This window comes from Nycticebus coucang, chromosome 12, assembly GCF_027406575.1.
Source record: "Nycticebus coucang isolate mNycCou1 chromosome 12, mNycCou1.pri, whole genome shotgun sequence".
NCBI classification, from domain to species: Eukaryota; Metazoa; Chordata; class Mammalia; order Primates; family Lorisidae; genus Nycticebus; species Nycticebus coucang.
The window spans coordinates 17261744-17275874 of NC_069791.1; the positions used below are offsets into that span (position 1 = coordinate 17261744).

Sequence of the window (14131 nt, forward strand, 5' to 3'; positions counted from 1 at the left end):
TCCAGGCCCTCAGACCATCTTTGCTGTCCCTTCCCCTTCCATTCCCTTTCTCTCCTCACCCATTTGCCATAAATGCATCTAGGGGTTGGAGTGGAGGAAATAGAGCCCTGAAGTGGTTGTCAGTGCTTGAGGGATTCAGTGGGCTTCAGGGTCCTCCCAGTGTTATTATGTAGTTGTTCAGAAGTTGCTGCTACTGTGTCTGTGTTTGCAGGAGGTGCTTGTCCCTGAGGTCCTGGCCTGGGTCCTGACTTCTGCGGTTTCTGTGAAGCCGTGACTGTTCTGTGGGCTCCTGTGTGTGCAGGCTGCGCCCTGAGCTCCAAGACAGCTGCCTATAACTTTTCTGCTAAGGTTGGGCACAGGGACCCCCACAGCATGGTTAAAGGACCCCTTCCCAGATGGGGTGTCCCAAGCCCCACTCTTTGGGTCCAGGCTTGCTGCTTCCTTTGTCTACAGCAAGCAGGCAGGTCAATACCCTTTACCCCATCCCAGATTGAACTGTGAAAGAGGTTCCAGGGGTATCTCCCTCAGTGCCAGTTACTTAGTGATATGTTACCTAAGACCAGTGGGTGTGTGCAGGTATCTTCCTCTCTAGGCCTGTCTGTGTATCTGTGTGTCTGTGTGTGTGTGTGTGTGTGTGTGTGTTTTGGTGTCTGTGGGCTTGGGGGAGTTGGCGGTTCTATTTCATTTAAAAATGTATTTACTCCCCTGACCCCACAAATGCTTTCCTCCACTTTCTTTGCTCTTTTTCCTCAAGACTTTTTTTTTTTTTGTCCTACCCCATTGTCTCTCCTTCCCTGAGCTCTTTCCTTTGCCTTCTCAGTTCATTCACGTGTTTGTCTTTTCCTTATTTTTTCCCTACTTAAGATGCTCCACTCTGTATCTTTGTGCTTGGTGAGGACTTTGCCTCTTCTCCTGCCTTACTTCCTCTTTGACCCTCCCTAGTTAGATGCCAATCCCAAATGAGTTTTCCTTATTTCAGCCCTAAACCCCTACCTTTTGGGGGGTGGGACTCCAGGGATCAATTTGGAGTTGAGGGTGTTAGGAAGCAGCCTTTGAGGTATCCTCGGTGCCGCTCCAGATTTGGCCAGCAGGGGGCATTAAGTGATCTTGGTGGTATCCCTGACTGCTAGGCGGTTGGCAGGGGTGGTCCTTTCTACATTCCCATTTACTTAACAGCTCTTTTGGGATTGGGTGTTTCATTCCATTTCTGCTCATTCCCTGTCTTCTGGTAAGTTTAATTTTATGCTTTTCCTGGTTCCAGCTTTCTTTTTCCTGGGGACTCCCTCTCCCCCCACCCCCAAAGTTTGTTTGTGGTGTTATAGTGGTAACTGCAGTTCTGAACTGGTTTTTCTCTTCTTTTTTCCTCCTCTGGAATGTAGACTGTATATGTTTAATAACTTACCTTCTCTATCCTTGCTCAAATGTGGGATAACGCAATGACTGTGACCCTGGTTGGAAATTAAACTTGTTTTATGCAGCTTTGGAGCAGACCTTCATCCTTAATGTGCAGGAGCCATGGGACAGTGGTTTAACCCTGAGGATAGTTCTGTTTCTGTTCCCTCTCTCCAGACTTCCCCTTCTCTCAGCAGAGTAATAAAGGGTACACTTGTTTGGTGGATAGTGAGGGTATGGAAGAACTTAAGTCCATCTCCATGATGCTTAATTCTTCCTATCATACCCTGGGAGAAACCCAAATGAATTGGGCACCAGAGTGTGAGGGTTTTGTCTTTGCTCCTCTGGTTCTTAAGGGTTTAGCCCTGAACTTAACGTATTTGTCACCTTTTGATAGACTTAGGGACTTCAGTGGCTGGAGCGCCCTCAACTTAGACTGCCCCACACTGCATCCACACTTGACTCTCCCTAGCCCTGCACATCAGGTGCTATGAACTAGTTTAAACGGTGTCCCTTCATCTATAGATTGGAGTCTCCTCACCAATCTCTGGACTTTGGCAGTGCATTAGCATGAAAGGTCAATATCTGGGCAGTGTAATGAACTTTATCCTTCTTACAACTGATGACCCTGCATCAACTCTACTTCACACATATGGTTTCCCATTGTCAGGATGCCAGGCCTCATCCATAGATTCCATAAATGTCTTGGGGAATAGACCTTTCCATAAAGCCTCTGTCCTCTTGTCCTACTCCCACCACTAGTGTGTTCTTCTCCTGATACTATTGTCTGACTCCAAGCAAAGAAAAGGATGATGTTACCCTTGGGGAGTGGGTGAGGTTTGGGTGAGCCTGGCAGGCCTTTCTCAGTCTTACCACTGTCTTAACCTTTGAAGACAGACATCTTCCCAACTTGCATTAGTCGGAAGGGGACAGGATTTAGGTGTATAATAAGTTTGAGAGCCCCAAGTCTCACTGTGAAGTGTATAATTTGTATTCAGTTTCCTCTCTGCTGCCTCCCCTGCCAATTTTCTTTTTCAGCTCCTTTCCCATTATTAACAATCTATCACCTTCAAGGACAGTGCTTTTGCCCCTGTGTAACCCTCATAGTACTACTATTATCAACTCCATTAACTTCAAACATTTATCCCTTAAAATCAGGTATCACTTATCTCCTCATAGTCTGTTCCAAATTTCTGCTTGGTGACAGATTGCTGATAGGTTAAGAATATCTTATGATGACACTACTTCACTCTAGCTGGGGTAGCAGAGTAAAACTGTGTCTCAAACAAAATGTAACAACACATTAAAAAGAGCACCTTTCCCAAGTGCTTTATTTATATGAATGATAGTGGAGAGGACTTTAGCTTTAAATGGTAGGCCAGTGGGAGACTTGACCCCTTAACAACTTGGGAGAGAGGATGACTTATTCCTTTCTGTCCCTTAGTATTCAGTTTAGGATTCTAGAAAGGAGTGAACTCTCTCTCCTTGTGGCAGCTGCTTAAACCTTTCAGCTTTTGGGGGGTCATGAGATGAGGAAGAAACTCGACCTAGGAGATGAATGCTTAACACTTAACTCCTGCAACAAACAGCAACCTCATCTTCCTGAATACAAATAGCTCATCATTCATGGGTTGGTGGACCCAAGGTCCACTTCAGGATTATCTGGGCAAAAAAAACAACCTGAAGGAAAGCCGGTGGAAGGGCTTGGATTGTTGAGGTAGGGTGGAGGGCAAAAATGTCTCCTTCATTCCAGAATATAGGGGCAGTGACAGAGAATAAATGTGAGTTATGTGTGAGTTTCTCAGATTTGAGGGGTATTAAGGTCTGAAGGCTCTGGGGATTCACTGCATGGACCACTTCCAGTTCAAGTGCCTAGATTGGTTAGAACAGAAACTTGACAAGTATGTATTTCATACCTTCTGTATTTTTTAGGCTTGTGTTAAAAGTAGGTCAAACCACTGTACTCAGGGAGAGACCTGGTGATTCAGTTCTGGGATGCTCTGGAATTCTTTGGCGTGTCTTTAGCATACCATGTGGACTAGTGAGAATTGGGGGAGAACATTGAGTGGGATACCCCTTGCTTTACTGCTGCTTAGTGCAGGGAGCAGTGTCTTTGGGCATGCAGTTATAATACTAAGAACAGCTGCTTTTCTAGTTCTGAAGGAGGTAGGAAGGCCAGAGTCTATTTCTCTCACTTTCTAACCCAGTAACTGGAGTATGCTGGTCACTGGGGAGTGATAGGACCCAGATGCCTTCCTTCCTTTGCAGTTTTTCTTTCTAATTGGGTTTCCTGACCCTGGTTGCTGGGATGGGTAAGAATGACCCTGAGTTCCTGAGAAAAGGGAAGAGGATTGGAACGGAGGAAATGGGATCTTTGAGAATAGGGTAAATAAAGGGGGCAGAGCCATACTGAAAGCAGTGATTAGAAGTCTGGAAGAGAGAAATGTGGGTTATAGGACTGTTCACCAAGACTTGAAGGTGAGGCCGGGCATGGTGGCTCACTCCTGTAATCCTAGCACTCTGGGTGGCTGAAGCGAGTAGATTGCTTGAGCTCATGAATTTGAGACCAGCCTGAGCAAGAGCGAGACCCCATCTCCCAAAAAACTAGTCAGATGTTATATTCCCGGCTACTTGCGAGGCTGAGGTAAGAGGATTTCTTGAGCCCAAAAGTTTGACGTTGCTGTGAGCTATGAAACCATGGCACTCTACCAAGGGTGACAAAATGAGACTCTGTCTCAAAAGGGGGGATGCTGGGCGTGGTGGCTCACGCCTGTAATCCTAGTACTCTGGGAGGCCGAGGCGGGTGGATTGCCCTGAGCTTACAAGTTCGAGACCAGCCTGAGCAAGAGCAAGATCCCGTCTCTAAAAATAGCTGGGCATTGTGGTGGGTGCCTGTAGGCCCAGCCACTCAAGAGGCTGAGGCAAGAGAATCACTTGAACCGAAGATTTGGAGGTTGCTGTGAGCTAAGACACCATTGCACTCTACCGAGGGTGACAAAATAAGACTGTGTCTCAAAAAAAAAAAAAAATCAATTGAAGGTGAGTGTCTATGTGTATCATATTTGCCATGAGTTGCAGAAGAGAGTATTTGGGTTCTAGGGAGGTCATTTAAACCAAAACCATGGCTTTTTGTACCCAGGGCTGACTGGTTCTACCTATATACCCTTCCTCACCAGCCAGGCACAGTTGAGAAGCTGCGTGGTAGTCCAGGCCAGGCAGGATGTTTGAAAATGAGCTTTTTCTACCTGCCACATGCCTCCTATCCACCTTCTACTTCCTCCCCTTCATTCCATTCATTGTTGAGAACCCTACCAGGACAGAATTGAGTACAGGACTTTTAAGGGTAGGAGGGCTTAGCTTGAGACTCTGAACCACCAGGATTCTTTGTGAGTTCTGAATATACTAAAGATGGGAATGCTCGTGGCTTTAGGAGATGGAGAATCTCTGTTTCTGCCTTTGCCAGATCTTGCATTAATGGGCTTATAATTTCTGGTTAGCACAGCCATAGGGGAAGAGCAGAGGAATTAGATAATAGCTTCATTCCCAAATGAGTGTACCTAACAGAAAACATCTCATCAGTGGGGGTATGCATCCCCTTGAAAATATGATATCACATTTTGAATCCAGGTTTGAATGTGCTGACTCATAATTTTTTATTTATTAATAACCAATTATAAGCATACTTAAAAACTTTAAAAAAGTAACATCCTGCTGACTATCTGGCACCTAAGAGGCATGCAACCTTGATGAATGACCGGATGAAGGGGTAAACATCCTTAACAAAGTTGGGCAAAGTGAGTGCCCCATGAGTCTTGGAAGTAGTGCTCTACTGGTAGAGTTTCTCCCTGCAAACCAAGAGAGATACTTTTGAGGGTGGGGGCTTTTCTAGGTGTGGTTCTCTGATTAAGTTGTGCCTCCAGCCAAGGTTGGGCCAGTTCCCCTACCTTTCCCAGGCCGTCTCTCTCACCTTTCTTGGTCCTTCAGGATTCTTCCTACTTGACCTAAGGAAAAGATTCCTTCCCTAGTCCTTCCTGGGTCCAGGTGGGCTTGTGCTGCCCCCTGCAGGTGGATATTGTCTTAAATAGTTTTGTCCTTTCTATACCTACTAATACCCTCTCCCATATGGGAGATAATAGCCTTCCACCTTCATGACACCATTTCAGTCAGCTGATGCATCAATGCAGTATGTGCTGTAACCCCTTTGCTCAGAAACTTTCAGTGTCTATCCACTACATTAGTGTGACATTCAGGGCTCTCCACCATCAGCCCTTAATTCCCTCTCCCATCACCTCTCCTCCTGACCAAATCCCAACTTTAGCCAAACTGGTCCATTCATTTTTCCCAAACACCTCACACTCTGCCTTGACCCGCTTTCTCATTTGTTTAAAAATCTCACTACAAGATCTAGCTCAGGTTTTTGCCTCCACTGAATTGCCTATGCCCTTTCTACCCAGAAGGACTTTTTATCTGCCCCCTCACTACCATATCCCCTGCTCCTTGCATTGTTAGCACAACTCATTAAACACTGCCCATACATTCCCTTGTATTGCTGTATATATTGTTCATTCATTTAATATTTAATTTAAAAAATTATTTTTGTAACCAAAGTAGTTTTTATAAAAAATGCAAATAATACATAACTACACAGAGCAGCATGTGGAACTTGTTACCCTCTACTCTTCATTCCCATCCCCAAACATAACCATCCTCAGCTATTTGGTGTACATCCTTCCATTTCCTTTTCTAAAAATATGTACCTAAACTGGGGGTAAAAAATATAATTGGGTTCATATCTATTATTATTATTATTCTGCTACTTGTTTTTTTTACTTAAGGGTTTAGACTTTTATCTTAGAGATATTCCATATTAGTATAGTTAGATTTTTTTAATGATTTCTTTTATTTCATAGTATAATAATAAAAATAAAACATTTTTGTTGGCTGGGTGCAGTGGCTTAAACCTGTAATCCTAGCTCTTTGGGAGTCTGAGGTGGGAGGATTGCCTGAAACCAGGAGTTCAAGACCAGTCTGAGATCTTGGCCTTACAAAAACACATAATTAGCTAGGCATAGTGCCATGTGCCTATAGCCTCAGCTACTTGGGAGGCTGAGCCAGGAGGATGGCTTGAGTCCAGGAGTGTAAGGTTGCAGTGAGCTGTGATGATGCCATTGCACTTTAGCCAAGGCAACAGAGCAAGAGCCTGTTTCAAAATAAGACAAAACAAAAGAAAACCATATTTGTCCTAAATCTGTTATTTATAGGGTATTGTGTAGCTAGTATCTTGGCAGCTGCAGACACGATGACAACCTTGTCCTTGCCATCAGTGAGCTAGCTTTTTGGGGAAGGACTGGAACATACATAAATAACTATAACACAAGGCAAAATATGTTGTCCCCAAGTGTTCTATGCCTGAAGTTCAGAAATAGAGGAAGTCTCTTCCAGCCAAGAGAATGAGGACTTCACAGAGGAGGTGATATTTGAGCTTAGCCCGGAGGAAGCTTCACTGGTGAAGGAAGAGCATGAATTTGTGCACAGAGCTGGAAACATGAGTGGTAGATTTATCTGATGCTAGACCACAGTCCATGAGTACGAAAGGGATTTGGTTCAATCAATAAACATTTAGCAAGTATGTGTCAGACACCATACTGGCAATAAGGATATAGGAATATAGGAAAGAGAAACAGGTTCCTGTCTCTAAAAGGCTTTCCATTTAAGGGAGTAAAAGCCAAGTTTGGAAGAATAGATTAGAGCTGGATGACAAAAACTTCTAACTGGTATTTCAAGGAGTCGGAATTTTACTCATTTTAGGAATGTGACCCCCTAGCAGACTTCATACTGGGCAGTTGATGTGAATGAAACTGTAGATAGTAGTAATGTACAGAATAGTCTAAGGAGACACTGGGGTTGAGGGCTTTATTACTTAAAAAAAATAAGTTTATTTCTTGTCTCAGTGTATTGACTTATTAGAAAAAAAAGAAAAGAAAAAGAAGTTTATTTCTACCTCAGTTAAAAGGTGTCTGGCAGTAGGCAATCCAGGCCTGCTATAGGGGTTCTCCAGTTATAAAGAACGTAGGCTTCTTGGCTTGGCGCCTGTAGCACAGAGGTTATGGCGCCAGCCACATGCATCAGGGCTGGCAGGTTTGAGCCCAGCCTGGGCTAGCTAAACAACGATGACAACTGCAACAAGAAAATAGCTGGGCATTGTGGTGGGCGCCTGTAGTCCCAGCTACTTGGGAGGCTGTGAAGCAAGAGAATTGCTTAAGCTCAGGAGTTTGAGGTTGCTGTGAGCTATGACACCATGGCACTCTACTGAGGGCGACATAATGAGGCTCTATCTCAAAAAAAAAAAAAAAAAAAGAATGTAGGCTCCCGTCTTTCTGTTTCACCTAGAACATAGCTCCAGCTTCCATCTTCATGGTCACCTCACGGTCTATTACGGCTGCTGAGCTCAATTCATTTTATCTACATCCAGGTGGTAGAAAGAAGGAAAGATGATTGGGAGGAGGTAGCAGAGTACACCAAGACACACTTCCTAGCTAAGTTAAATCCTTTTATTTTATTTATTTATTTTTGAGACAGAGTCTCACTATATTGCCCTTGGTAGAGTGCTATGGCGTCACAGCTCACAGCAACCTCAAACTCTTGGGCTTAAGCAATTCTCTTTCCTCAGCCTCCCAAGTAGCTGGGACTACAGGCGCCCACCACAGCGCCCGACTATATTTGTTGTTGTAGTTGTCATCGTTGTTTTAGCTGGCCTGGGCTGGGTTCGAAACCGTCAGCCTTGGTGTATGTGGCTGGTGCCCTACCCACTGAGCTAAGGCGCCACCAGTTAAATCCTTTTAAAGAGCCTTGCTGGAAGTCTAAGTCAATACTTACAACACTTCTGTTTATGTCTTATTGGCCAGAACTCAAATGGCCATGTCTAGTTTTAAGGGGAGACTTAGAAATATAGTTTTGTGAGGGTTTTTTTTTTCCTTTTAAAAAAATTCAAGATAATTTGTATACAGTAAAATGCACCCATCCTAAGCATGCAGTTTTATAAGTTCTGACAAATGCATGTACCCATGTAACCCACATCCCTCTCAAAGTAGAAAACATTCTGTCACCCCCAGAAATCCCCTCCTGTTGAGGGAGCCTTTTTATAGGGGGGTGGTTAAACAATCCGAAAGACAATAATATGAGCTTAATTAGGGTGGTAACCATGGGAATGGAAAGGGAGAGCTGGAGAGACCCTGGGTGGAGAATCCAAAGACTGTCTGGATGTGGGAATTGAGAGAAGAATTAAAGAGAATGCTAACAATAGACCCACTAACAGGAAGAGAAGATTGGGAGGAGGGCTGGGTTGTTGCAGATGGGATTGAAGGAGAAGAAAGTATTGGATGTATTGAGTTTGAGGTTCTGGCCAAATACCCAGGTGGAGATACGCAGTAGACTGTTGTGTTTAGAGCAGGGAGGGTAATCAGAGTTTGATGGCATGAAATACCACTGTGATGCTAAAGAGGACACGGGACCAACAACTGACCCAAGAAATTAGAACTTGCTGATAACTTTTTTTTTTAATTTCTCTATGCATTTATTATTAGCTTGCTGATAACTTTTGAGGGAGCAGAATCCAGGCACTAAAGGCCTGAGTGGTCAGTGAGGGTTTAAATCATGCAGGAAACTGGCAGGATCACCTGAATAATCTTAAAACCTTTTTAAAAATTTGCTTGGCGCCTGTAGCTCAGCAGCTAGCGCGCCAGCCACATACACCAGAGCTGGCAGGTTCGAACCCAGCCTGGGCCTGCCAAACAATGAGAACTAGAACCAAAAATAGCCGGGCCTTGTGGCGGGTGCCTGTAGTCCCAGTTACTTGGGAGGCTGAGGCCAGAGAATCGCTTAAATCCAAGAGTTTGAGGTTGCTGTGAGGTGTGACGCCACAGCACTCTACCCAGGGCGACATAGTGAGACTGTCTCAAAAACAAAAACCCACACCTTTTAAAAAACGGAAGTCTTCACACAAAAGGTTTGTATGTGCTGCCCTTTTGAGAATATTGTTAAGGAAGGGCGAGAGGAAATAGTAGCACAAGAAAAGATCAGGGATTCACCCCATTCTTGAAAATAGCCCTTTGCTCCTTTCAGTTGGCATTCCTAGGGATGGGGGACAGGACAGCTTCCAGCCTTCTTTTAAATATACTCCAGAAATTCAAGCTGAAGGGGTAGTGAGAGATGCCACCTTTGACAACTGCCCGGGTTGGTGGGCCAGCCAGGCATTGGCAAGAAAAGAGGAGACAATACAGTCGAGGAAAGAGCAGAGTGCGGGTACTCTGGACTCCGGGTAGTTTCTGTTCCCACCTGGGTAATTTACTTAATCTGAGCACCCTGTTTCCTTACCTGTAAAATGGAAACAATTATGCCTACCTTTCAGGGTGGTTTTGAGGATTAGAGACTAGTGTCTGGCACATAGTAGGTAATCGTAAATGGGTACTATTATTGGGCCCAACCCCTCGTTATGGGACAGAACGGGCTAACGGACGTGTCAGAATCTGCGACCTCCCGGTCTTAGAGGGTAGAGAGGCCTCCTCCCTCTAGGAGGTGGGGACACGGTGGAGGCGGGGCAGCAGGAGGAGGAGCTCGCGCATCGCGACCCGCCCCGTCCCGTCCAGTCTAGTCTGGGCGCAGAGGGAACGCTGTCCAAGCCGCCACCACCCGAGCAGCCTGCCTTGGTGCCCTGGTGCCCCGCGCCGCGTCCAGTCATGACCCTGCGCCCCTCACTACTCCCGCTGCATCTGCTGCTGCTGCTCAGTGGGGCTATGTGCCGGGCGGAGGCTGGGTTTGAAACCGAAAGTCCCATCCGGACCCTCCAAGTGGAGACACTGGTGAGGAGACATTCCCGGCCCCCAGCGCCCACGGGCCGGGCCCTGTAGAGGAAGACCGGGCTCTAAACGCCTGGGAGCGGGGAGGAGAGGAAGTGCGAGAACGGAGCTGGGGGGCGGTGCTGGGTCCCAGGGGCAAGAACGGGATCTTTGGAGGAGCATCCGTGACCCCTGTAGTCCAATCGTAGGTGGAGCCCCCCGAACCGTGTGCGCAGCCGGCTGCTTTGGGAGACACGCTTCACATACACTACACGGTGAGGGGTCTGGGGGCGGGGCGGGGCCTGGGAGGGGGCGGCGCCCTTCTGCAACACGTCAGCTTTGGCTCGGACACGTGGCAAGCGGTTCAGGGGCAGAAACCCGGGGCCCTAGGGGTCGTCTGGCACGTGGCAGGGGGAGAGGTACTGCTCTTCCCTGTGTCTTTCCCCTCCTGGCTTTTCCGCCAGTAAAACCCGGCACTGAGAAGCTGAAGGGTGGAGAGATCTCCGAGAAGTGCTAACCCTTTGGGGCTTCCTGTTCCTTTCTGCCCTAACGGGAACGCTAGATTGCAGCTGTGAGGGGGTTGCCGCCGCCCAGCGGGCCAGGTGCGTGTTGCCCTACTGCTGGGAGGGAGATACTAGGTGTACGCTCTTGATGCTCTCTCCTCCTAGGGCAGCTTGGTAGATGGACGCATTATTGATACCTCCCTGACCAGAGACCCTCTGGTTATAGAACTTGGCCAAAAGCAGGTGATCCCAGGTACGTGTCCTGTTCTCCTTCCACCTCTTCCCAACTTAAGCCCTTAGCTTCTTCAACCTTGAAGAGGCCCAGGAAATGCCCCCCTGGAATGAGTAAGACACTAGGGTTCTACCAGCTACCTCCTGATGTTCAAACCCTATTTCTAATATTCCTCTTGTCTCATATCCCAACTGGAAGCCAGAGATTTAAGAAGCTGGGAAAAGCTCAATTGAGGATCAGGAGGGAACCTTTGATCTCTTTGTGGGGCTGGGGGAATGTGGGTAGCCGCCAGTTTTGTGTGTCTTCTTCCTCAAGGTCTGGAGCAGAGCCTTCTAGACATGTGTGTGGGGTAAGTATGTGGGCAGGGATGGGCCTGGGTACTCCCCTTGCATGGGCAGAGGCTTTCTTTGCCATTCCTGCTCCTCCAAGAGCCAGGAGAATGTGGGATATAGAACCCTGACTTTGCATTGGACAGGCCAAGTCAGTGGGACCCCTTAGGGCATCCAACACCTCTATGCCTCTCTGGCTATTGGTTTTGTTAGAGGAGTTGAAGCATGTGGGGAGATGGACACCTTTGCTGGTCAACTTGCTTGGTGCTTAGGTAGAAAAGTTCATGTTTTGGGTATGAATATCCAGGGGGTTTTGCTGGTAGAGCTTCAGATGGACTAAGGCTGCTAGCCCACCTTCTTACCTCTGGCTGTGAGTCACATTCCTTCCTTTAGAGAGAAGCGAAGGGCAATCATTCCTTCTCACTTGGCCTATGGAAAACGGGGATTTCCACCATCTATCCCAGGTAATCTGACTACACCTCCCCCAGGCCATCAAAATACCTAGCCCCTAAGAGCTACAAGCCGCATATAGACACTTTGGAGCTTGAGATAGTCCATACCAAGTTTGCTGAAACAAGCGGCTGGGTCCTTCTTCTGCAGGGACAGTTTTCCTCCTCAGATCAACAGGGATTAAGGCCACCTGGCTTGACTTTTGGCAGCCAGTGACTTTTTAGGGAAGAGATACCGCTTGAGCCTCATGGATCTGCTGCCTGTGCCACACTTCCCAGAACTCTGGAATACTTTCCTGCCTTTTTTCTATGACTCTACACTGTGCTACCTGTGCAGCTGGCATGGTTTCTCCCCATACGCCCCACTTCCCTTCACTCTCTACCAGGGAAAAGATAGTAAAATCATCACAGTCAAGTTATTCAAAACAAAACAAAAAGCAACTTTTAAATCCTAGTCTACCCCGTAACTTTAAAAGCCATTGTATGTTGTTATTGATACCTATTCTTAAAGGGCTGAGATTAAACAGATTTCCCAAGACACATATCTCTAGCTTTGGTTATAACATATGTTCTATTAGCTAAAATGTGTTGTACTACACAGAGTATTAGGATTATAATTCTTATCCCAGTTCTGGCTTAGAGGAAGACCTGAAAGGAGGTAGGAGGACCATGGAGAATCTCCTTTACCCGGAGTCCTGCTACTTCCCCCTTTCTGGTGCTGCTTCTGCTTGCTTCTGTTTGGATCTCTTTTCCCACTTACTCCTGTTCCACCTGTCCCTTTACTTCTTAAGCAACAACCTTCTTCCTCTCCAGCTCTGATGTTGAAACTCTTGTCTTTTCTATTAATCATATTGAGTATGCTCATTTGTTGGTGGAGTTTTTAAAAGTCTAGTTTAAATACAGTTAATTTCAGCCCTGCAAAGATGCTATACATGTTGCTGTTTGGAAATGGGGCACAGTTAGTATAGACTAAGATTTCTCTCACTCATAAATGGAGAACCTGCATCTTTCATATTCACAGAGAGTTTTTCTATGCTGTCTAAGACCTGTCACTGAACCTGAGCCACACGTGTTGTTCACTATCACTGGCCTCTGCCTGTGATTCTCCTCTGCCTTTGTCTAAGGAAATTCATCCTCACGTTTAAATCTTGCTGGCTTCAGCTGGGCGCCTGTAGCTCAGTGGTTAGGGTACCAGGCACATGCTCCACTGCTGGTGGGCTCAAACCCAGCCCAGGCCTGCTAAATAAAAACAAAAACAAAAAAAAAAAAAAACAGCAGAGCGTTGTGGTGGGTGCCTATAGTCTCAGCTACTAGGGAAGCTGAGGCAAGAGAATCACTTAAGCCCAGGAGTTTGAGGTTGCTTTGAGCTATGACACCACCGTACTCTACCGAGGGTGACAAAGTGAGACTCTCAATTAAAAAAAAAAAAAAAAGAAAATTTTGCCGGCTTCATAGTTGTTGGGTTTGTTGTTTTTTTTTTGAGACAGAATCTCACTTTGTCGCCCTTGGTAGAGTACCGTGGCATCACCACAGCTCACAGCAACCTACAATTCTTGAGCTTAAGCGATTCTCTTGCCTCAGCTTCCCAAGTAGCCGGGACTATAGGCATCCACCACAATGCCTGGCTATTTTTTGGTTGTAGTTGTTTGGCAGGCCCACGCTGGATTCGAACCTGCCAGCTCCGGTGTATGTGGCTGGTGCCCTAGCCGCTGGGCTAAGGTGCTGAGCCCTTGGGTTTTTTTGATATAGTCTTACTCTGTCATCCAGGCTTAAGTGCTGAGGCCTCAGCCTATAGCAACCTGTAGCTCCTGAGCTCAAGCAAGGAGCTCAGCCTCCTGAGTAGCTGGGACTATAGGCACCCGCCACACCTGCTACCATGCTTACTCAGCTAGTTTTTCTGTTTTTAGTAGAGATAGGGTTTTGCTCTGCTGAGGCTGGTCTCCAACCCCTGACCTCAAGTAGTCTTCCCCAGTTGGCCTCCCAGAGTGCTAGGATTACAGGTGTGAGCCACCACCTAGCCCAATAGTTGTTGGCTTTGATGTGGCCCACCTGTTTCATGAAGGCTCTGAGCCTTAGATAAAATGTACCAAGATTCTAACGCTCACTCCCCTCTGCCTCTCTAGCCGATGCAGTGGTGCAGTATGATGTGGAGCTGATTGCACTGAACAGAGCAAACTACTGGCAAAAGCTAGTGAAGGGCATTTTGCCTGTGGTAGGCATGGCCATGGTGCCAGCCCTCCTAGGCCTCATTGGGTATCACTTATACAAAAAGGCTAACAGACCTAAAGTCTCCAAAAAGAAGCTCAAGGAAGAAAAACGAAACAAGAGCAAAAAGAAATAATAAATGGTAATTAAAAAAACAAAATTTCTTTGCATTCTTCACCTGATATTT

The 14131-nt window shown here is 46.4% G+C and overlaps 1 protein-coding gene across 1 annotated transcript; it reads left to right on the forward strand.

Annotated features, from left to right (window-relative positions):
- Positions 1-8994: 8994 nt before the first annotated feature.
- On the forward strand, positions 8995-14104 carry FKBP11 (FKBP prolyl isomerase 11). Its single transcript, XM_053554622.1, has 6 exons — positions 8995-10250; positions 10436-10501; positions 10895-10982; positions 11277-11310; positions 11684-11754; positions 13863-14104. The coding sequence occupies exons 1-6, from the start codon at positions 10128-10130 to the stop codon at positions 14078-14080; spliced, it is 600 nt and encodes a 199-aa protein (XP_053410597.1). The 5' UTR covers positions 8995-10127; the 3' UTR covers positions 14081-14104.
- Positions 14105-14131: the final 27 nt, after the last annotated feature.

Bases quoted from the DNA above. Each gene is read 5' to 3' on its own strand.
- FKBP11 (XM_053554622.1), top strand. From the start codon at position 10,128: ATGACCCTGCGCCCCTCACTACTCCCGCTGCATCTGCTGCTGCTGCTC. The intron at 11,311-11,683 runs GTAAGTATGTGG...TCCTTCCTTTAG, and splicing joins CTTCTAGACATGTGTGTGGG to AGAGAAGCGAAGGGCAATCA. The intron at 11,755-13,862 runs GTAATCTGACTA...CTGCCTCTCTAG, and splicing joins ATTTCCACCATCTATCCCAG to CCGATGCAGTGGTGCAGTAT.